At 40.4% G+C, this 25,042-nt stretch overlaps 2 protein-coding genes across 2 annotated transcripts; one reads left to right on the top strand and one right to left on the bottom strand.

The window, feature by feature from the left end:
* Nucleotides 1-20,956: 20,956 nt before the first annotated feature.
* LOC113343881 lies at nt 20,957-22,838 on the top strand. Its single transcript, XM_026587980.1, has 3 exons — nt 20,957-21,494; nt 21,710-22,300; nt 22,528-22,838. The coding sequence occupies exons 1-3, from the start codon at nt 20,957-20,959 to the stop codon at nt 22,836-22,838; spliced, it is 1,440 nt and encodes a 479-aa protein (XP_026443765.1).
* Nucleotides 22,839-23,173: 335 nt separating this feature from the next.
* On the bottom strand, nt 23,174-24,755 carry LOC113343922 (agmatine coumaroyltransferase-2-like). Its single transcript, XM_026588014.1, has one exon. It carries the CDS (start codon nt 24,367-24,369, stop codon nt 23,305-23,307), a length of 1,065 nt encoding a protein of 354 aa, XP_026443799.1. The 5' UTR covers nt 24,370-24,755; the 3' UTR covers nt 23,174-23,304.
* Nucleotides 24,756-25,042: the final 287 nt, after the last annotated feature.

Genomic DNA, 25,042 nt, shown 5'->3' with positions numbered 1-25,042 from the left:
GACATATGACCATTTTCTCCACAAGTATAACACTTCACATCAGAGCGGTTACTGATCTTGCGAGTGCCGCTTGTAGTTTGTGTTGTTTCTCTGCCCTTATCGTTCCAAGCAGATGATTTCGGCGCAGCTTTATTCCAACTGGATCCCATTCGAACAGAACTACGACTCTTCAAATGACGATTCACCCTCTCCTCCGCTTTCAAAGCACATTGGTAAGCGTCTTCTAATTTGGTAACTCTTATCAAACCAAACTCTTCTCGAATGTTTATCTTCAAACCCATCATATACCTTGTTGTGAGTTGCTCCAGCGTTTCATTCAAACCAACTCTTAACGACAAGTTATAAAACTCTGTTGTGTACTCTTCGACACTGAGATCACGTTGACGAAAGTTATGAAACTTTTCGTACAACGTCACCAAGTAATCAAGGGGAAGAAACTGTTTCCGCAACTTTTGTTCATGTGATCCCATGTCTGGATCTTCTCCTTGCCTTGCGTTGCACGTTGTTCCTCCAGCTTTTTCCACCACTGTAAAGCCATTCCCTCCAATTTTAATTTCACGAACAACACCTTACGAGCTTCAGCCGTAGGCTTACACTCAAAATAATTCTCGATGCTAGCCTCCCAATCCAGAAAATCGTCGGCATGCATCCTCTCAGTCACATCACTCACTTCGACCTTCACTCATTCGGAGTTCAAGTCAAGAGCTTTAATCAACCTATCTTCCAATCTGCCAGGTTGTGGACCATGAACAGTGTGATCATGAAAAGGATTTTCATCTTCCTCGCGTTCATCATCTCCAGATAAAGCTTTCGGTGAATCTAAAGAGTTGTGTTGGCCATCCGGTCTCTCCAGACGGGCTTCAGCACTTTCTTGCCACTCTAGGGTTTGCAACCGCAGCGTCATTCCCTCAATCAGGGTTCTTAACTCAGCAAAATCATTGTTTCCCCATCTACCTCCACATCCACCTCTACCTTTAACTCTAACTCTAACTCTAACTCTAACTCTTCCTGCCATAGTAGTTAGCTAGGGTTTGGGTTCGTTTGGTTTGTAGCGCCAATTGATGAGATACTAGAAACTAAAACAGTAAACGAGATAGGCAAGCAATGATAAACTAAGGAACATAGGGATTGATGCAATAGAACGTTTGAGGTTTAGGTTAAAACCTAACTCTCTCGATAATCAATAGGTTATTCATATGAAAAATATAATCAAAGTATGCCTTCTAAGAAACGGCTAGAAGCCTATTTATTCTAGCAAAACAAACCCCAAAGAGAGAAACCCTAGATTAAGGATAGAAACACCCCTACAAAATATATGCTAGCAATTTTATTCCTAAAAGAAAGCACTCTAAATAAAGATAAGATATGCTCCTGCATCATGATGAGTTGAACCAGATACACATTATTATGGCTGAATTTAATGTTACATACTAGGATTTTAAAATTCTAACATAAAATTGTTGAGTTGTGATTGTTGGGTGTGTCTTATAATAATTATTGTTCATATTAGCTACATATGAATCTTCATACCTTTTATGGGATATACAACTGTCATTTGAACGTGTGTGAATAGTTTAATGAGTTTCTGATGGGACAGGATCTCGCCAAGGAACTTTTGGAGACATTTATTTCAAGGAAAATGGGAAAAACGAATAGTAGTTTTGAATATAATGAGTTACTCTCATTTGTTGCCAAGAATTTTGTTAGAGCACTGCTCGGTCAAACTCGCATGCGTTGCTATCTCAAGCATGTTTGTCAATGTTAGTGATCAAAACTATAAGTCTTGATTTCTAGTCTCTTATAGCTAAGTCTCGGACTAGGATAGTTGAGCTCAAGGACTTCATGGAGATTCATCATACAAGTAGAAGATCTACTCAAGGAACCGGTGGAACTTCTCGACAAAAATGTATGTGGAGACTTGAACTTATATGTCACTCAAAAGTCTATCTATTCTATCTCCTACTCTTTGTGACAAAAGTCGTATGCTATATATATAGACTAGATCATACACATTTGGTATTTCGAGCCGAGTATACCTCGCCTATCTATATCTCGAAATATGTGTTGGTAAGTTTTTCGCTTCGATCAAGTTTATCTTTACCTAGTGACGAAAGTCATGAATGTTTCAATCACCTTGAAAATCGCTTTGACGAGAAATAGTGTAACAACTATATAACGTCCTCTAAGAATGTTTCAATGATTGGAATGAGAGTTTAGATTACATAACCAATGGATTCCTAGAACCGAACTTTTCGAACTTTGTTGATCAAGAGAACCGGAAGTATGAAAAGTGCCAAGTCCACGAACTGCTGAAGTTCTCAAACCTGAGAATTTCTGCTCGAGTGGACAAACTACTTGCGTGAGCCAAGACTACGAACCGGCGTAGTTCTCTAACCCGAGAATTTCTGCCGGAGTTTGTAAACTCTATCCGGTGTCTTAAGTCCGCGAACCTAGTCTGCAAACTTGAGATGGTTATATATCTAAAGATGATTTGTGAACTTAATCTTAAAAGACTAAGGCATGCATTTGCAAACTGTGGCTATTAAAGTTCATGAACCGATTCGAGTGAATCAAATCATCTCTGCTTCAATTGTGTCTAGTGTAGTTACATAATATTTCCTTGCAATTGAACAACTCTCTTAACTAGTTCATTTGAGTCAATTGAACTAGTTATGGTGAAGAAGAACATGGTTGGTATGAAACGCTCATATGGTTAACCTCTTTGGGTAGACTATTGTTGAACCAACAATGTACACGTTTGGGTGCGGTTAAAAAACCTAGAAGCGTACAGTCATTTGTGTATGACAAGCTAAGTTTTCGATCTAACGGTTGAGAAATATTAGCTTGAATCTAAATCAGGTTTTCATCTAACGGTGGATATTGATTGCTTTGTAACTAAGACAAAACCCTGATTTGAAAGACTATATAAAGGAGACATCTAGTATTGTGTAAAACTAATCCCCACACCTTAGTGTGATACTAGTTTTCGTGCTAGAGTCGTTTCTCCTTTAACCTTTGGTTTTCTTCTTCTAAAACCAGGTTAACGACTTAAAGACTTCATTGGGATTGTGAAGCCAGACCGATACTACTTTTATCGTAGTTGTGTGATCTGATCTTGCATCTTCTATCGTAACAGTACAATCATATTGATTGGCTTGATATCATGAGAGTTCTCCGATAGATAAGATATAAAAAGTAATCACAAACACCTTCGTCTCATCGTTTGTGATTCCACGACATCTTGTTTCGCTACCATACAATTAAGACTGTTGTGAGGTGATTTATTAATCTAGGATGTTCTTCAGGAATATAAGACCGGATTATCAATTGGTTCCTGTTCACCTTGATCATTATCAAAAGACGGAACAAAATCTTTTAGGGTTTTTCTGTGGGAGACAGATTGATCCTTTGATAGACTTGTCTGTGTGAGACAGATTTGTTTATTTTTAAAGCCTGCGATTTTGGGTCGTAGCAACTCTTAGTTGTGGGTGAGATCATCTAATGTAATCAAGTTTGCAGTATCCTGCTGGGATCAGAGACATAGGGAGTACAATTGTACCTTGGATCAGTGGGAGACTGATTGGGGTTCAACTATAGTCCAGTACGAAGTTATCTTGGAGTAGGCTAGTCTGGACTAGGTCCCGGGGTTTTTCTGCATTGGCGGTTTCCTCGTTAACAAAATTCTGGTGTCTGTGTTATTTCTATTTCCGCATTATATTTGTTTATATAATTGAAATAATACAGGTTGTGCGTTTGAATCAATCAATTGGAAATCCGACCTTTGGTTGTTGATTGATATTGATTGATCCTTGGACATTGGTCTTCGGTACCGTCCAAGTTATTCCTTGTGTTTGATTATAGACTCGTTGATTTCTATTATCTCGAGTGAATCAAAACAAGAGAGAGATATTAACTCCTTGAGATACTTTTACCTAGATTGAGTCTGACTTTCTAGTTGATTCTCTAGTAAGTGTTTCGGATTTAGTCCATACAGATTGCTAATCGAAATATTGGATGTTGTTGTTAGACCCCCTCTTTTTCAGACTTCATCTTCTTAGAATACTGCTTAGTTCATGTTTATTATTTTGTACAAAAGGAATGAGAACTATTAAGATCCATGAATCCTCCATATGATGCATGTACTTGCGAACACCCAGATGTGTGATACTACTTTTAGGTTGACCTAAATGTCACTTGGTGGCTTGCATCAGACGGTTCATATAAGTTGACATTTGACACCAACAAACTTGATCTATGATATTGTATTAAACCATATTTTGTATCCCATTTGCATATATGTTGAGTATACTTCCTGGTGGTCTTTTGCATGCTTACTTATACAAATGTAGTCAAATATTACATATCTTGCGCACAACTGATGTATGTACCAACACAAAAGCACATACACTATTATGTTTCTGCAGTTGCGGTCATGGCATGAAATTTAAAAATCCTGAAATCGAATCCAATATATATAATTGTCTCCTGCTGCTGCTTTGGAATTGAAAACTAACTGATCCACATCCAAATTTCAATGTTGTATAGGTTCACGCTGTCGTAAAGAAATATGATATCCTCTTCATTGCAAATGGAGTACTTTAATGAATCTACTTACTGTCTTCTTAGATATAAAACCAAATATATTTTTTTACAAGAAGTCTGACCCTTTCCCTACATGTGATATGTTCCTTCGAAAGGCTTGGTACAATGTTTAGCTGTGAGAAGTCTGACATTAAGACAAATCTGGTTTCCATAGCGAAGGTAAAACACTAAAGAAGGATTATATGAACATATTTTCCTGAAATGTTAAAAAGGTATCTAACTCTATCATTCTGAATATTTGTGTTACTAATTATTTTTTTAAACTTCTGATTTCCCATGCTCTCTCATTTGGATACTTACCTATTGGTGTTGTTCTTGAACTTATTAGGACTTGTATTGGTGCCAATTAAAAAATCGAATCTTTATGTATCATTCTTGAACAAAATTTATGAATAGAATGAATGTTCAAACTTGAACAAAATTTATGTATAGAATGAGTGTTCAAACTTGAAAAAAATTAATGAATAAAATGAATGTTCAATGGAATGCAGTAATCTCATTGTAATTTTTAATGAAAAAGTTGCAGGGGAACTCTAATTTAGACTGATTACAGGAAACTCTGAGTTCGTACAAGAATTTTACAACGATTATACTAAGGAGCTCTAATTAGGGTTTCGGCATGCCAAACCCTAAATTAGACAAAGTTGTCATGCGCCATTACCACCATTTGATAGACGAAGTTCCAGCGTCATCACCATTCCCACCATTCCAAGCCTACCAATGCTAGCAGCTCCATTCCAAGCCGACCGATGTTGACGGCTCCATTCCAAGCCGACCGATGCTGACGGCTCCATTCCAAGTCGACCGATGCTGACGACTTCATTCCTATTTGAGTCAAGTAAGGAAAAGAGGCAACCAGTCCCGCGAAGACAAATCACCATGCCAATCCGTCCGCGCATGCTTTGCCTCACCAAATCGCACCTTGCCATGGACGTACCATGCCAAGCCGTCCGCGCCATGACTTGCCGCGCCAACACCAACAACTCTCCAAGCCAGCGTCATGATGTTCCCCAACCCAGCCAAGATGACGCATAACCAGACTAAGCCGGCGATTTTCATCTCACCGCTCCACGGTCTGCACCACCAGTACAATTCATGCAAGGCCGCCAACACGGGAAACACAGACTCTCTTTACCTCTCGAAAAAGGTTAGTCGGAATTTCCTGACCGTCTTATCACGACTTGTTGTTTCGATTTCCTGTCCTAGCCTGTCACCATCTTATGCTTACCTCGCAACGATGCTCCCGTTCCGAGCTAAGTAGGGGACTTAATGTTGATGGTGGTTTTTAGCCTAGGGTTAAAATCGTAAAACCGAACATCTGGCATGACGTCATTATTACCATTAGCACATTTATTGAACCGATCAGCATGCTTACATAAGAATTATCAGGGTACCTTTTTTCTTTCTATGTGTCATGTTCAACGGCATAACCCTTAACATTGATTGACATCACCTGTGCAAAACCCTAAAATTCTCATGATACCGCGCCAAGGAATGCCAACCATGCCAGCCGCACCACTGTGCCAATGGCAAACCGTGCCAGCCACATCTCCGCGCCAAGGCATACCAACCATGCCAGCCGCACCACTGCGCCAAGGCATGCCAACCATGCCAACCACACCACTGTGCCAATGGCAAACCGTGCCAACCACATCTCCGCGCCAAGGCATGCCAACCATGCCAGCCGCACCACTGTGCCAATGGAAAACTGTGCCAGCCACATCTCCAAGCCAAACGCACCTTGCCTTGGCCCTAGCCATGCTAGCCGCACCATGTGCCAAACGACATGCCAAGCCATTGGCCCCACCTCGCCAAGCCAAACGCACCTTTCCTTGGCCCTAGCTATGCTAGCCGCACCATGTGCCAAACTGCTTGTCAAGCCATTGGACCCACCTCGCCAAGCCAAACGCACCTTTCTTTGGCCCTAGCCATGCTAGTCGCACCATGTGACAAACGACATGCCAATCCATTGGACCCACCTCGCCAATCCAAATGCACCTTGCCTTGGCCCTAGCCATGCTAGCCGCACCATGCGCCAAACGACATGCCAAGCTATTGGCCCCACCTCGCCAAGCCAAACACACCTTGTCTTGGCCCTAGCCATGCTCGCCGCACCATGAGCCAAATGGCATGCCAAGCCATTGGCCCCACGTCGCCAAGCCAAACGCACCTTTCCTTGGCCCTAACCATGCTAGCCGCACCAAGTGCCAAACGGCATGCCTAGCCCTTGGACCCACCATGTCAAAACGCACCTAGCCATCCTAGCCGCACCATGTGCCAAACGGCATGCCAATCCCTTGGCCCCACCATGTCAAAACGCACTTAGCCATCCTAGCCGCACCATGTGCCAAACGGCATGCCAAGCCCTTGGCCCCACCATGCCAAAACGCACCTAGCCACGCTAGCCGCACCATGTGCCAAACAGCATGCCAAGCCCTTGGCCCCACCATGCCCAACACATCTTGCCCTAGCCATGTTAGTCACGCCACCATGTTGGCCTTCCCTATGCGGCTACCAAAACGAAGGCGTGCAACAATCAACGGTCTCCCTTCAATCCCAGGAGAAAATCCTAGCCATCCAAGGTTACCAAACAACGCTTGGTAACCTTTGGCCCGAAACCTTAATTTGGCCACGCAAACCCGCGCCAAGGCATGCCAACCTAGCCGCGCCACCATGTTGGCCTTCCCTATGCGGCTACTAAAACGAAGGCGTGCGACAATCAACGGTCGCTCTTCAATCCCAGGAGAAAATACTAGCCATCCAAGGTTACCAGACATTGCATGGTAACCTTTGGCCACGCCAAACCGCGTCAAGGCATGCCATGCCAATGGCATGCCAACCTAGTCGCGCCACCATGCTGGCCTTCCCTATGCGGCTACTAAAACGAAGGCGTGCGACAATCAACGGTCTCCCTTCAATCCCAGGAGCAAATCCTAGCCATCCAAGGTTACCAGAAAACTCATGGTAACCTTTGGCCCGAAACCCTAATTTGGCCACGCCAAACCGCGCCAAGGCATGCATGCCATGCCAATGTCATGCCAACCTAGCCGCGCAACCATGCTGGCCTTCCATATGCGGCTACTAAAACGAAGGCGTGCGACAATCAACGTTCGCCCTTCAATCCCAGGAGCAAATCTTAGCCATCCAAGGTTACCAGACAACGCATGGTAACCTTTGGCCCGAAACCCTAATTTGACCACGCCAAACCGCGCCAAAGCATGTTATGCCAATGGCATGCCAACCTAGCCGCGCCACCATGCTAGCCTTCCCTATGCGGATACTAAAACGAAGGCGTGCGACAATCAACGGTCGCCCTTCAATCCCAAGAGCAAATCCTAGCCGTCCAAGGTTACCAGACAATGCATGGTAACCTTTGGACCGAAACCCTAATTTGGCCACGCCAACTTACGCCAAGGCATGCCATGCCAATGGCGTGCCTACCTAGCCGCGCCACCATGCTGGCCTTCCCTATGCGGGCTACCAAAGAACGGAAGCGTGCGACGATCAACGACTACCTTTCCTCTTAAGATGCAAAATATCGACCGTCGAAGGTCACCAAGCCAGCAAGTCTCCCAAGCTCTAATTGCCAGGCAAACAACAACATGCTACATGTTTTCCACGAAAACGTTCGAGACATCAACACATATCACAAACTGGGGGATCCTATTTGGGTATTGGTTTGGCGGTGTAAAGCGTGCGGCGTACACTACGCCCGTTATAAGAAAGGGTAATCAGAATGAGGCGGTTAGTAAACATGGGAAGTAATGGTGAAACGCTTTATTTTATGGAACATCAATTCCAAGAGTGACCGGTCATCACCTCCTCCCATTTACTCACTCATTTACCATTCCTTAATGAGACCAGAGTACGTTTCACTTCGACTTGTATAAATAGGTCTTACCTATTTCCATCGAACAACAAGTTCAGTCAGGAGCATACAACATTCAGAAAACACTTGCTAACTTTCCATTTTGTTAGCTTCCCATTTTCTGATACAAGTCGTAGAAAACAACTACTCTTCCAGAAATCAACTATTCTTGTCTCATCGCTTTCCTTGCTTCCTTCCCAAAAACCAGCCCATTCTCCTTCACTTTGTGACCGAATCAAGTATGGAACGACCATTTATTGGTTTAGGCCGTACTTGTACAGATTGATCTCTCGAATCTAAAGTACTCCATTGCAGTACATTGTTTAGGGTTTAAATTCGTTTCTCACCCACACATCCGAAATTACCGAAATCAGCAGAAACCATTTTCACCCACAAACAACTGCATGCTGCCAATAGGCTGCTGGAACTTCATAGAAAGTGTAATACTAAGTCTATGATGCTGATAGACTTCACCAACACTTTTAACTTGGTAGACCGATCTGCTATGCTAAAGGAAGTCATCATGCATTGTCCAAGCATCTTTAAATGGGTCAAGTTCTGCTGCTCACACCCATCCAGGATTTACTATAATGACTTTGTGTTTTCTTCATCACAGGGTGTCAACTGGGAGACCCACTTGGTCCCCTTCTTTTTCTATGACTCTGCACCCGATTGCTATCAAAATTGCCGCTCAATGTTCCTTGGATGTTCATGCCTGGTACCTTGATGATGGCACCATTGGAGGGGATACTCTCGATGTGGCCAAAGCACTAAATATTATACAAGACGATGGACCTGGCAGGGGATTGTACTTGAACATTTCGAAAACCGAAATATTCTGGCCTTCAACAGATCCCAGAAGTTTTGCGGAGGAACATTTTCCAGTCGGTGTGAAACTGTTAGGAGGTCCAGTCAGCTTGGACCTACAATTTTGCAGCAATATTGTTGTTGATAGAGTGGAGAACACCATCCAACTGAAGCTCAAAGTACATCAACTGCGGGATCCTCAGTGTGAGCTACTTTTACTTCGTAATTGTGTTGGGGTCTCCAAACTCTACTTCACACTGCGAATTACCAGCCCCTTTGTTATACAAACTGCAACCTCTCGCTATGACCAACACCTACATCAGTATTTACGACAGCTTGTGGTTGGGGATGGAGGCGGATTCGGGCCTGTACAAAAACGGATGGCAAGCTTACCTATCAAATACGGAGGTTTTGGAGTTTATACCATGGAGGACACAGGGAAATATTGCTACTTGGCCTCTTACACACAGAATCAACACCTGCAGTGCGATATCCTTAAGCTCCCATATTCTTCAGATCCAAGTCCGAGCCTTGAGCATGCTATGCAAATCTTCACAGACGCTTGTGGAATCACAAATCCTAACTACAACATCAACGGTGCTTCCCCACATTCCATGAAGTCCCTGGCAGCTACATACTTTGATGCAGTTAAGGAAACTTTACCCACACGCTTCGAGTTGAATGACCATGAAATAACCATGTGGCAGTACAACCGAACTGAACACGCCTTAAACTTTCTTAAAGCTATTCCAATCTTTGGGCTCAATCAGATTGTGGGGCCAAGGAAATTTAGTGTTGTTCTTCAATACCGGCTAGCCATACCTTTTTTTGACGCTGACAGCAACTGCTCCATTTGTGAAAGTCCTATGGACATCTATGGTGACCATGTTGTCGATTGCGCAAGTGAAGTAGGGAACAAGTTCGGGCATGACATGGTCCGTGACGCAGCTGCTGACATGTGTTACAAGTCCGGTATCGCCGCAAGGAAAGAAGTCTCTTTAGGTTTCCTCCCCAACAACGCCAACACAATGAAGCCGGATGATATCTTTGTCTACAACTGGGAGGATGGAAAAGATGTTTGTTTCGATATCAATGGAGTCTCACCCTTCACGAGCTCTAGTAGACGCTCTTTTACACCAGGCCATGCCATTTCATCGGCGGTCACTCGCAAACTTCGCAAATACCTTGATCAATGTGGAGCACACGGGTACAGACTCAAGGCCTTAGCTTTCACCACCTTAGGGGAACTGGGGGATGACTATTATATTTCTTAAACGCCTGAGCAACTTACTTGCGATATATGATGCTAACTATAAAATTGGTAGTTCTCTCTTTTATCGTTTAGGAATTATTATTCAGGAAGGAGTTGGTGCCCAGCTTGTTTCTAGGTGTCACACCTTCAAATGCCGCAGCAATTTTCTGCGACAGTGTAACCCGGCAGTACAAAAGGTTCTGTGAATAGCTTCACCCAATTTAACTTCAGCCTTATAAGTTTGTACCAATACAAACAAATAACTCTTTAGGTTTACCAGCGGAAGTCTTTAGCCTTCTTTCTCTTCACTTAAACTCATCAAATGCACCCCATAATACATTCAATGCATGCCATACTTTACCAACAACAATCATCCAACCAAGAACACTTAGAACATGACACAATCAACTCTTTTTATTGCATCAAAGGGAAGAAATACAAAACTTGCCCACTTGGGGACTTACACAGACTTGTTCACCTTTAAACCAAGCCTTAGTCTTACAAAAACTCTCATATTCACTCACATATGCAAACTCACTCTCACATATGTTTTCCTTAGCAAGCCTGCCAAATTTTCCCCTCCTTAGGACTATTTATACAACAGATTTACTTGGCGAAACCGTCCATAACCGTTACACACGCATGGGACAGCCATCTGTCCCATAAAGCAGTTCTGTAACCGCCAACAACTGTGCCAACTGGCCAGTTCTCCTTTAACTCATGCCAATCGTCCTACACATGTTCTCTAGCAGTTAGAACTATTCTCCCACGCTTATAAACTTCTTTATAACCGCTCCTCTTCATCACGCATCGTTGGCATGCTCGTGAAACTCGTAACTGACTTGCAACCGTCACTTGAGCCATGTTGCACGCTTGTTGCAATATGCTGGATTCTGTCTTTCACCAACGCTCAGCCATCTTGGCCCTACATGTTCATCACTCTAAACTCATTCACGGACATTCCTTAAGCTCCAAACATCAATGCCAGATCCATTAACTCACTCTAGTTGCTCATGCGTCATATACGTTCCACTACGCCAATTAGCTTGACAACAACAATGCAACTCTTGCAATACCAACTTGTTTGAATTATTCAAGCTTTGGCCAACCTTGAATATATTCCATAGACCAAATCTTGATCTATTCTTCATTCATGCAATATCATTGATCTTGGGATAACTCAATTCCATGGATATGCATCGATGCCAATATCGCATGTAGCATCTGTCACTTTGGTCTCAACATGCCATTCCCTCAATGAAGCTTCATGTGTCGGCCAATCAGCTTCATTACTTGGCCAATGTGTTTTAAAGTGTAACGCCACTCTTGCGCTTCACCGGCCCTGCAGGGTTATACCATTCTTGGCACTTGACGGTCTTTACAGAATACCGCTATTATGGCTTCGTTGTACTAATATAGCTTCGATGCGCTATTATAGCTTCGCATTGCACAATTACGGCTGAGTACTGACTTGGCCTGCAACTCTGTGATGCACAATAATTATGCTTCACTTGCAGTACCGCAATAGACCTCCCCACCTAATCTGTTTAACGTCCTCGTTGAACGCGACCTAGTATGAACACCATACTTGTCTTAATTTTTGCTTCATCTGCCTTCAGAACCTTTTCTGAAAATCGGTAACTACTTTTGTCTTACCCTTTCCAATGGTCCCCTCCGACCGCATCCACATCACTTAGCTTTACTGCTTTGCTATTGATCCCATATATTTGAGGCACTGCTCGGCGTTGTGCACTACGCTTATGCTCCTACTCAAATCATGCATCAATACCCAAATGCAAACATGAAATTCTTCTTTATCCAAACTTCCATTCTTTAGATTGAATTTCCCTTTGAATCATTTACGCCTAAGTGTACGCACATAATGATTCATTTTCTACTGATCACCATGATCATTGCCATCGTCTTCCGACTTTTCCTTCTTATCATACTCAACATGATAAGGACTTATAAACGACTTGGGTTCATTTTCAATCAATTTTAGCTGACAACCCGCCCTTGAACTGTTGTTCTCCGTGATCCTCATCAAGCACGTCACAAAGTAAATAGGGGTTCTCATTGCATAGAACACCCGTATACTTCCTTCCCTGCCAAACTCTGATTATGCAAACCTCATTCAGAACTCATATTTATGACTGTGGCCATCAAGTATAAACTCTTTATACTTATGCCATGTTGCATATCTGTATTCGAATGACAAGCTTTCTTTTATCAACTTCCATACGGCAAAATTATTGAGTCGCACAACCCAATTTATAAAACTGTGACTTACTATCTCTTGGACATATCATTAGCTAACCCTTTAGTTGTCCATATTCCATGCCTTCAAAGCCAATATGTCTCCAAATACTTCTTTGAACTGCATTGCTACTAGCCTGGAAAGTGTGTATCTTTCTCTAAGGCCATGAGTTCAATTCAACTCATGCTTGTTGACAAAATGATTTCTAACTTGCTGTATTGCTTGCACTGTCGCCGCCCATCTGTCGTCGTGCTATTTTGCAATCTCCCAAATAACAACATCACTTCTACATCAACTAGGACCCTTGTCCTATGCTTTGCTTATTAGCCTTCAACTTGTCTTGTCATTGCATACTTTAGGCTTAGTATGCTACTTGCAGCATCTCCCCAATGAACTAGCTTTACATCGTAAATAAAGAAGCAAGACTTTATAAACGAAAACACATTCATTCATTACTGCTCTTACATAACAAAGACCATGTACCATTACATGATTGACCCACTTGATCACTTTTGGAAAGCTAAAACTTCATTAACAAAGCAACGTGCTTACACCAAAGAAAAGTATATACAAACTTGAAGACTCAAATAAAAGTATGTACAACCAAACTCTTACACACAGAGTTTGCAACAACCAACAACTCAAGCTACATAAAACAAGGCCAAAAACACTCCTGTTTTTGGCATCAAAGTGCTGCCAAAGGAGACAACAACACTTACTTGTTTTTAGCTTAGTTTCTTTTGTCGAAGTGAGTGATAATCTCGCTACGAGGTCTCTTCCTTGAAACTTCACTTCGTCCTTCACGAGTCTTGCTGGAATGATCCCCATAATCATCCCCAACTGATGCCTTGAGTTGCGCCTTGAGTGGACAGCTTCTAGCGAAATGCATACCTTCGCAAATGAAACATCCCATATACTTCCGGGCTGAAGGGAGTAGTTCCTCTTCCTTAGGTTCATGATTACGCTTACTGCCAACAGATTTTTACTTCGCATCTTTGCACATCTTCAGTCGTTGTGCTATTGGCAAGCTCTCTTACCGTCTTCATAGCCATCTGGATACTCCGCACTTTGCGTTTCTTAAGTTCAGCAATCACACTTGAATTGGCGCCAGCCAGAAATTGAAACATCTGATCTTCTTCACTCATACCACGCGTCTCTTGCACCAATGCAAAGAAGTTTTCATCATAGGCCTGTGGTGTACCCGTCATTTGTAGCCTACGTAAACTTTATCTTCCATACCAAGCACCATTGCTCGGCCAGAACTGACATCTCAGTCCATCTTTCATGTCATTCCAAGAAATAGGATTGGTATAACCAGCAGCTTCATCTTCTTGCAGCATAGTTCTCCACCAAACCTTTGCATCACCACCAAGGTAATTGCCTGCGAGAGTTACTTTTTGTCCTTCCCCAGTTCCATTCGCCTCAAAATATTCCTCAACGTCATACAAGAAATTATCAATTTCTCTAGCATTTCTGGAACCTGCGTAAATTCTTGGCTCGGAGTCTCGACTTGAGCTTTCTCCATGCGTATTTACCCCTGCAAACATGTCGTTACTGATTAACCCACGAATGCTTGCCACAATTCCTCTGACATTTGCTTCGCATGGCTTTTTAGTATGGTATTTATCTCACTGAATTGCACCATCAATTCAGTCACTTCACCATTGGTTTCGCAATTCAACAAGGTTGCATCAGACACCTTGTCCTCGACTGCACCTACCCTTTCGTCAAATTCTTTAAACCAATCTGAAGTTCTTCCTTCAAGTATGTCTAGCCTTCCTTTATCTTCATAAACAAGAGGGATATCAATGCCATCTGCACTGAAATCAATGGTTATATCACCAAGATCACCATATTCCACAAGCTGATCGAACGTACCAGGTAGTTCTTCTTCGATCATCATGCCATTAGAACTCATTTCTAATGCAATACTATGAAAATAACACGCCACTTACTTTCTCATAGGAAATTAGTTTAAGAGGGAAAGAATTGCTAGGGTATTATCCAACAAATACACTCGAACTGTGTACCAAACAGAACTCTGATACCCGTACTGTCACACCTTCAAATGCCCCAGCAATTTTCTGCGAAAGTGTAACCCGGTAGTACAAAAGGTTCTGTGAATAACTTCACCCAATTCCACTTCAACCTTATAATTTTGTACCAATACAAACAACTAACTCTTCAGGTTTACTAGCGGAAGTCTTTAGCCTTCTTTCTCTTCACTTAAACTCATCAAATGCACCCCATATTACATTCAATGCATGCCATACTTTACCAACAACAATCAACCAACCAAGAACACTTAAAACATGACACAATCAACTCTTTTTATTGCATCAAAGGGAAGAAATACAAAACTTGCCCACTTGGGGACTTACACAGACTTGTTCACCTTTAAACGAAGCCTTAGTCTTACAAAAAATCTCCTATTCGCTCACATATACAAACTCACTCTCACGTATGTTTTCCTTAGCAAGCCTCCCGAATTTTCCCCTCCTTAGGACTATTTATACAGCATATTTACTTGGCCAAACCGTGCATAACCGTTACACACGCATGGGACGGCCATCTGTCCCATAAAGAAGTTCTGTAACTGCCAACAACTGTGCCAACTGGCCAGTTCTCCTTTAACTCATGCCAATCATCCTACACCTGTTCTCTAGCAGTTAGAACTATTCTCCCACGCTTATAAACTTCTTTATAACCGCTCCTCTTCGTCACGCATCGTTGGCATGCTCGTGAAACTCGTAACTGACTTGCAACCGTCACTTGAGCCATGTTGCATGCTTGTTGCAATATGCTGGATTCTGTCTTGCACCAAAGCTCATCCATCTTGGCCCTGCATGTTCATCACTCTAAACTCATGTACGGACATTCCTTAAGCTCCAAACATCAATGCCATCTCCATTAACTCACTCTAGTTGCTCATGTATCATATACGTTCCACTACGCAATTATCTTGACAACAGCAATGCAACTCTTGCATTACCAACTTGTTTACATTATTCAAGCTTTGGCCAACCTTAAATATATGCCATAGACCAACTCTTGATCTATTCTTCATTCATGCAATATCCTTGAGCTTGGGCTAACTCAATTCAATGGATATGCATCGATGCCAACATCGCATGTTGCATCTGTCACTTTGGCCTCAACTTTCCATTCCCTCAATGAAGCTTCATGTGTCATCCAATAAGCTTCATTACTTGTCCAATGTGTTTTACAGTGTAGCGCCACTCTTATGCTTCAGTAGACCTGCAGGGTTATACCATTCTTGGCACTTGACGGTCTTTACCGAATACCGCTATTATGGCTTCGTTGCACTATTATAGCTTCGTTGCGCTGCTATAGCTTCGCATTGCGCCATTACGGCTGAGTATTGACTTGGCCTGCAACTCTGTGATGCACAATCATTCTGCTTCACTTGCAGTATCGTAATACTAGGCTACCAGCACGCACCGTGTAATTATTGAATCGTTTCTCTTCTTTTAATAAAAGCCCTCGGTGGCATCTTTAACAAAAAAAAAATTAATAAAAATCAAATTTTAAAATTTTAAAAATATAAATGATAACATCATTCTTATCATTGTCAAATATCGTTGATATGGGGTTATTGGTTTGATAATGCCTCAAAACAAGTTTCTTATTAATTATAAAGATGGGCCGTATATATAAAATGTTGTGGCCCGATCACATCTTAGATGGAGGGCTACAAATTGTTAATACGTAAAGAGATGTGAACCATTAATTAAATTATGACGTAACCAAAAAACAAGTCTTTGGAGAAAAATCGGGTGACTGACTCAGTCTTAAATCGCTTTAAATCGTTCTTTAATTTCTCTATTATTAATGATCTCTTACAGTTCTATATGATAATTTAAGCTGATTTTCTTCATTCAATGCAGATTTTAACACTTTTATTCACTCTTTGATTTCTTTTCCAAGTCTGGGTATTGGCGCTTGGAGAAAATTTGGGATGTTGGAGTGGCTTTGCCGAATATCCCTTCCTCTCTTCTTCCTCGTTAATTCAACGCAACTTTTGATGTCTGATTTGCATGAGCTGATACAATACTTCACTTTCCTGCACAATATCTCACATAGTTCTCATAAACAACTATTTTTTCTCACTTTTCGTCTTGGTATCCATGTCTTCCGATAAATGAATCGTTTAATAGTTAAACCTATCATTAATAAATTTGGTTGTCATATGAACTATGCCATATGTTCGACATTCATTACTAAAAGTGGAGGTGGCTATTTTTTTATATTTTCTTTATACCTCGTTCTTTCCTCCCATAAACCATCTTTTATTTTATGCATTCCAACAATGGATTCTGAGTTAAGCGAGGTTATACACAGAATGGAATATACTTCCATAACTGACAGGATTAATACTCTAAAAGAGCCTCAGTTGTCGTCTGAAATACTTTTACAAGGTGCAGATCAATTTAAATTTATTTTTTTGGGAAAAGCTTATTCATCCAAGGTTTATACGGTGGGGGAACTTGACAAAGAACTTAAAATGTTGTGGCCAAAAAGTAAGGATATCTTTATCAAAAAAGAAGATAACGATTGTTGGATGATTAAGTTTCAAACTCATGATGAGTATGAGGTAGTTCTTATGTTCTTTCCTTGGTTTATTGAGGGTGGTCTGCTTGTTTTGGTGCCATGGAATCATAGGATCCCGAAAAATAAGGTAGATTTAACAAAACAAATCCTCTAGATGCGACTGTATAACATGCGGCCTGGTTTTGCAAGCCCTGCTATAGTCAATGGCATCACTGAAGCTATGGGAGAAGTACAGGAGCTGGACCCACCTGATTGTATTGTTCCTAAAGGTAAAGTACAAAAAGCATTAGTCTTGATTGATGTTCGTAATCCTTTAAGAAGAGGTTTCTGGATGAAGAATCCAGCTGGTGAAGAAATTTGGATACGTTTGTTCTATGAAAAGCAACCGTTTAATTGTGTGGGTTTTGTTATACCATTGACCATAAGGAGGCTGATTGTGCAATTATTCTGACCTATCTACTCCAGCAGCATCGTGGTTATCTTTCTGCAAATTCAATCTTGGATCCTCCTTCATGGAGTAATCCTGATATGAGAGGTGTTAAAAACGTTCATGCAGAGCTACCTCACATGCATCAAGAGATGGAGAGTCAGCATGCAATGTCTATTGAGAATCATAACAATGAGTTGATTTTGGTAGAAGATAGTTGCATGCATGTGGCAGTTACTAATGCAAATCCAATATCATCTTCAGTGGAGATTCCAAAGAATAAAGCACCAATGACTCAGCAAGATAAAAACAACACTATGGTTAATATTCCTTTTGAGTCTTCTCAGCCAACTACTACATTTAGTTGTGACAATCAAGGTATGTTAAGGGTTAACTTTAATAATGCTATTGTTCGACATGAAGTGGTCCATAAACGAGGTAAGAGAATTAGGATGGAGGAAGGAGGACCTAGTAATGCTAAAAGTATGGATAATAGTATCAATCAAGGTTTATAAAGAGATGATGTTTTAGATCTGAATCCAAATCCAATTGAGGAACAACATCAAGAAGATTCGAATATTCATAGAGGTCCGAATTCTGGGGTTGGATCTCATATGGATCTTTTAAGGTCATATCTTGCTCTAGGAGAATTTGATGTTAGTTTTAATGATTTTAATGTCAATAATATAGATCCTGACTCATTTCACCCAACTAGAGCATATAAAAAGCCATTGCAAGAACTCATATCTCAGTTTGAAGCCAATATTTCAAGTTATCTTTCTGCTACTGATGATGAATCCTCAGCTGATACTCATGTCAGCCTAGATGATACCTCTCAATCGCCTAACTCTTATCCTTCCTTTCATGGGACAGTTTCTGAGCAAAACCAATCTAAGCGTCTCAAAGCTACTAATCCAAGTGTTAATGCCCAGGTACAAATCTTACTCTTCAATTCACTTCATAAAAGTTTATCTCAATTTCATTCATTCACCAAGCTTCAATTTCAGTTTGCATGTTATAACTCTTTTCTTCATTTGAATAATTATTCTAGCATAATGAAATTTTTATCCTGGAATGTCCAAGGATTTGCTTCTAAGGAAACTAGAGACAATTTATCTGATATTATAAGAGATCATCAGCCAAATATAATATTTTTATGTGAAACCAAAATAGGGGAATTAAAAGCTAAAGGTTTAATTCAGTCATATTCTTATCCAAATTCTCTTGTGGTTAGTTCAGTTGGTAGAGCGGGAGGTTTAATTTTGCTATGGAATGATGGTTTACCTTGTGATGTAGTTTGTGTTAAAGATAATATCATCCATCTTTTAGTAACTTCTAATCCTGCTAGAGAAGAATGGTTATTATCGTTCATGTATGGATCTACCTATGATGATGTCAAAAGATTGCAATGAGATTTTTTGAAAGAACTCAGTGACAATATTTTCCAACCATGGGTGGTTATAGGTGATTTAAATGTTCACCTACAAAATACAGGACAAACTTCTAGATGTTCAACTATTAATAATTGGGTTTGTAACACAATTGAAGAGGCAAGTTTGATGGATTTGGGGTATATAGGCAAAAATCATACTTGGACAAATCAATCAAATGGTAAAGGAATCGGGAGAGCTAGCATTGACATGGCACTTCACAATAGTAAGTGGTTAATGCAATTTCCGGACTCTAACTGCATCACTTACCATTTATTGGTTCATATCATTGTCCTCTTCTTTTGGAGACTGAAAGTTACAACCAAATAACTAGAAAAGTTTGGAAGTTTTATAAATGTTGGTTAACTGATCCTTCCTGCACTAAACTCATTGCTCAATCTTGAAACTCTGCACCTTCTAATTTCAGCAATAAAATTGCTTTAGTGAGGAAAGATTTAGCAAAATGGAAAAGATTACATTTTGGGGAAATTGATAAACATGTAGATTTTCACAGAAAACAGGTGGAACATTATCAGTCCCTTCCTTATAGTGACCATAATGTTTCACAAATCCAGTGCAATTTAAATCTCCTTAAGTATTGTAAAAAAATAGAATCAGAATACTTGAAACAAAAATTGGGTGATAAATGGATAAGGGAATAAGACAATAATACTTCTTATTTTCATACTATGGCTAAGAGAAGAAGAGCTAGGAACAACATTACTGCTTTGTGTGATCCAAATGGAGTCTGGTTAACTACAAGAGAAGAGTTAGCTACATTTCTCACTTCCCATTTTTCAAAAATAGGTACCACCACTTCTCCTCAACTCAATGATTACTTTTTTGACCACATTCACAGTAATATTTCTTCTCAAGAGAATAACTTACTTATGAATGTGCCTTCTGAGGAAGAAATCAAAAATGTTGTCATGAGTTTAGCTAGTTGGAATTGACCAGGACCAGATGGATTTCCTGCGGGCTTCTATCAATCGCAATGGAACACTTTAGCTCCAGATATTGTTAACCTGGTTCAAAACTTCTTTATATATTATTAGCTTCTAGCATATCTCAATGAAACTGCAATCTGTTTAATTCCGAAGGTCAGTAACCCTGTAACGCCAAGCGACTATAGGACGATAGGGCTTTGTAATAATAGCTACAAGATAATTTCTAAGCTATTAGTCAACAGAATGCAGCCTTTGTTGGAGAAAATTATATCTCCAACTCAAGCTGCTTACGTCCCAAAAAGATATATCAATGATAATATTATCATTGCACATGAAGTTATACACTCAATGAAGAAATCGAGGAGTAAAAAAGGATTGATACCTCTTAAGCTGGATATGCCAAAGGCGTTTGACAGGGTAGAATGGTTCTTTTTGGATAAAATGATGCAGTCAATAGGTTTCTGTTCTGAATGGAGAACTTTAATACAACAGTGCATTGGAACAACTACAATTTCAATTAGATTAAATGGTAGTCCTTGTGATTCGTACATTCCATCTAGGGGGTTACGGCAGGGAGATCCATTATTTCCTTTCCTTCTCATTATTGCCATGGAGTATCTTACAAGAACTTTACTCAAAGCATAACAAGACCACTTAATCAAGGGAATAAAAGTAGTAAAGAGTGCTTCATCCATCAATCATCTGCTTTTTGCGGATGATTGCTTGTTATTCTTTCAAGCAGATGATAAAACTATAAAAAATGTCCTCAAGATTTTGGTTCTATTTCGGGACAGATGATAAATTTTTCAAAATCAGCTGCATTTATTGCAGGAAACATTACACAGGAGAGGAAAAACTACATTACAACTAAATTAGGTGTTAAACAATTATGTTCCTCTGATAAGTATCTTGGTTTACCAATCCTGATGGGTAAATCTAAAGCTACTTCTTTTGGGAATCTATCTGAAACCTTTGCAACGAGATTACGAGGATGGAGTTCCAAAACATTGAATCAAACAGCAAGAACCAGTCTTGTAAAATCTGTGCTGAACACCATTCCATCTCATTACATTGGTAACTTTAAATTACCAAAAAATATCATCAAAAAATTGAACTCTATTCAGAGAACATTCTGGTGGGGCCATAAATCTAATAAAGGGCTTTATCTTCTAGCTTGGGACTCTCTTAACGCTTCAAAGCAAGAAGGTGGATTAGCTTTTCGCAATCTGGATCAATTTAATAATGCACTAATTGCTAAGCTAGCATGGAGGTTATGTATAGAATCAGATAAACTCTGGGTCCAGGTCTTAAAACCCAAATACGCTCCTCACTGTAATTTTTACATTTGCAAGAAGATCATCAAAACTCTTCTTGGATCTGGAAAGGGATAGAACAAGGACTTCAATACGTCAAACAACATCATAGATGAGCAATAAAGTCAGGTACCAAATCTCTAGTCTGGTATGATAAGTGGGTTTATGGTCTTAATGAACCACCTACCCCTAAATCCTCTTTTACAGAGCCTGCAAGAATTGTTTATGTTTCAGATCTTATGCTTGCTACTCCAAGAAGATGGAATGCTTCTCTTGTTAGGAAGGTCTTTGATACGCATGTAGATAATTTAATCCTTAACATGTATATTCCTCAGCATGGAGAAGACACTCTTATATGGGAACCAAATAGAGAAGGTACCTTCACTGTCAAGTCAGCATATAGAGCTTTAACTTCCATGATAAGTCCCACAACTCAGAACTCAAATAAAGTTCCTAAGTTGGTTTGGAAAAAACTGTGGAGCATGAATGCACCACATAAAATTAAACTTTCCATTTGGAAATATCTCAAAGGAATTGTTCCAACTTTGGTGAAGATAAGTCATTATAAACCAAACATTGATACTATGTGCCCTCACTGCAAGGTGGATAATGAAACCATTGAACATTTGCTAATTACTTGTCCATATTCACCTTCAGTCTGGCTTGATATGAATATAAATGTTTCTAACATACAACATCATAACACATCAGTCACTGATTGGATAACAAGTTGGTTTTCCAATGTTCAAAATATGGATGCTGAAGAACAGAATACTTGGATTATGTCTCTGATGATCACTGCTTCGCAAATATGGAGAAACAGATGTGAGATAATTTTTCGGAACAAAAGTATAAATCGATGGGTGACACAAAGTAATATCAGATGGCTGCTAGATCAATGCATCAAACACCATAGGAACACAAGTCAACTAAAACAAGGAAAACTAGTTGGTCACCTCTAATAAATAGTCAATATAAAATTAACATAGATGCTTCTTTTGACGATGTAACACAAACAACTGGTATTGGGCTAATAATCCGAGATTTTGCAGGTAACAACAAAGGCATCAGAGGCAAGTACTTCAATGGAGGAATAAATGCAGAACAAGCTGAGTGCTTAGCCATAAAAGAGGCACTAAACTGGGCTAGCAACTTTCATCTTCATCCTATTTTCCTTGAGTCAGACTGTCAAAATGTTGTTCTCTTTATAAATGATGTTGTCCCGCATGTACATTGGGTTAATCAGGGTCTTGTAAATGAAATAAAGCATCAGCTATCTGCCAGGCCGGAAATTACTTTAGTTTATGTGCATAGATCAGGCAACCACGTGGCTCATACAATAACTAATAGAGCTAGATTTTAAGAGCTTCTTTTGATATTTTGGATGGTATCCCAGCTGATATACATACAGCTATAAGGGATGATGTTGCCAACCTTAAGTTATGTACTTAATCTTTCGTTAATGAATTTCTGTTTCCAAAAAAAAAAATTACGACGTGGACGGTTGCTAATTTCCTGATAGCAACTTAAAGCCGACGATCAGACAATACTTGCACGATCAGATCTACTATTTGTAAGGATATTGTATATGGCTCCTACGAAAACCATCGGAGCAAAGAATCCGATTTCGCACTGTTTCCAGATTCGTGTACTTGTTCATCACATTTTTGCCTGTCCAGACTTCCAATGTGGCCATTTCAAGGGATGGACGCACTAATCTTACACCATAAGAGTGAAAACGCAACAAAAAATTATTTCTTAAATCGACATAGCTCGATCACAAGATATAAATAAAATTGACAGGGCAGTATAAAACCCATTGGATGTTATTAGTCAATGTTGTAAAACAATTCCTTGAAGAGTGCTTGCTGTTGCTGGAACAAAGTTATATACACATCTATGCTCCTATCACCAACAACCGAAGGAACCACAAATGTTTCTCCCTCCAGAGGATCAAAAGATGGCATACATATGTAAGGTTTACCAGTACCAAAATCAACTTCGTTGAATTTAAAACTAAGCCAGCTATTGATTTCCAAATTTTGCCAGCAGGATGGCACACTCAGAGGATCGGTTTTCCGCGGTTTCAGACCATCATCGTTCAAATTTTTGTTTGCAAAATCTATATAAGATTTGAAGTACTTGTCATCCACCTTCGATATTTCTTCGCGTATTATCTTTGCTGTGTGGCTCAAAGATTCTTTGTAAAGGATCTTTCCTTGAGTTTCAGCGAATGCAGAGAGTATCATATTGCCGAAGTACTCATCTGGAATCTGAGGTCTTAACCTTCTCCGACCATTCACTGCGATTTTGACGTATGTTGATTGAGAATCATCAAGTCCCCGAACCCTTGTAATTACTGTCCATAAATATGCAGCCAAACACACAAAGGTGCTATAAGATGGCCTGCAGCCACCATTAACATATGAAATAGTCGAAGAGGATGATGAAGAAACCTTGCTCTTGATTTTGGCTATGAACTCGGGGGTGCAATGAAGAACCTGTTGCACCAAATCATCTTCTGTGCAAGGAAGCGGGATGGAATATGTGCTCTTCCTTTTTACAATCTCAACACTTCTATGATCGAACTCGATACGGAATGGATTTCGCGGAACAAATATATTCCTGTCACATAAAGGAATAGGGTGGATGTCGAGCCCACGGCAAGCCTGACCCCAAGCATTCATGAAATGACTCACAGATTGTCCATCAGCCACAATATGATGTTTCGAGAAACTCAAAACCAGTGACCCGCAAGTAAATCTGGTGAGCTGAAAAAGACCCAGTTCTTTCACTGATCCTTCAAAGTTTTGGCTAAGTTTTAATAAGGTAGGTGTTGTAAAAGGTAACGCCTGATCAAGGGTGCAGTTAGCCGAAGCTTCAGTAAATCTCATTCCTTTATCATTGAGTAAAATTATGGGCTGACCATTATCATCTTCACTTAACCTACCAGCCCATTCTCGGTACTCCGATATAGTATCGTCACGTGTATGTCATCCGCCAACCTATCAAAGACAGTAAGAGGGACAACCATTGTGGTTGAGACTGGTTGATCATCACCATTGTAGATTGGTTGTAGAAGCTTTGAACTTGCTTTTTCGATCTCTACAGACGTTGAAGTGATTTCCGCGGCACTTGCATTCTTTACATTATCAGACGCATTCATCATCTCTGGCTGCAAAGGACAATAGGAACCAGATAAAAACTCTACTCTAGCTAGTGATATGGCGATCTTTACTAAGAATGGTTTATGGAAACTCTCTTCTTCAAGTACTTTAAAACCAAGGTTATCAACAAGCAAAACTCCAAAGTTAATTATACTCCGGATAACGGAAATAGGGGTGTTGTGTGCCACTGCCACTTATCCACACGCCGATCGATCACCACTGATTTCTTATCGTCTTTCATCCTATGGGTGAGTGACACCACCACACCAAGACCTCGTGTGTGCCACCCCTACGGCGCCAAGTCGATGGTGATTGAAAGCAAGTAGACTTAAAGATGAGATGATTACTAATGCTTTGTCTTGTAGCAAGAAAAGAGACAAAGAAGACAGATGATGAGATC

This window comes from Papaver somniferum, unplaced genomic scaffold (genome assembly GCF_003573695.1).
Source record: "Papaver somniferum cultivar HN1 unplaced genomic scaffold, ASM357369v1 unplaced-scaffold_7, whole genome shotgun sequence".
Taxonomy (NCBI): domain Eukaryota; kingdom Viridiplantae; phylum Streptophyta; class Magnoliopsida; order Ranunculales; family Papaveraceae; genus Papaver; species Papaver somniferum.
Note: the sequence above shows the minus strand (reverse complement) of the source record. Positions and strands in the feature narration are given on the sequence as shown.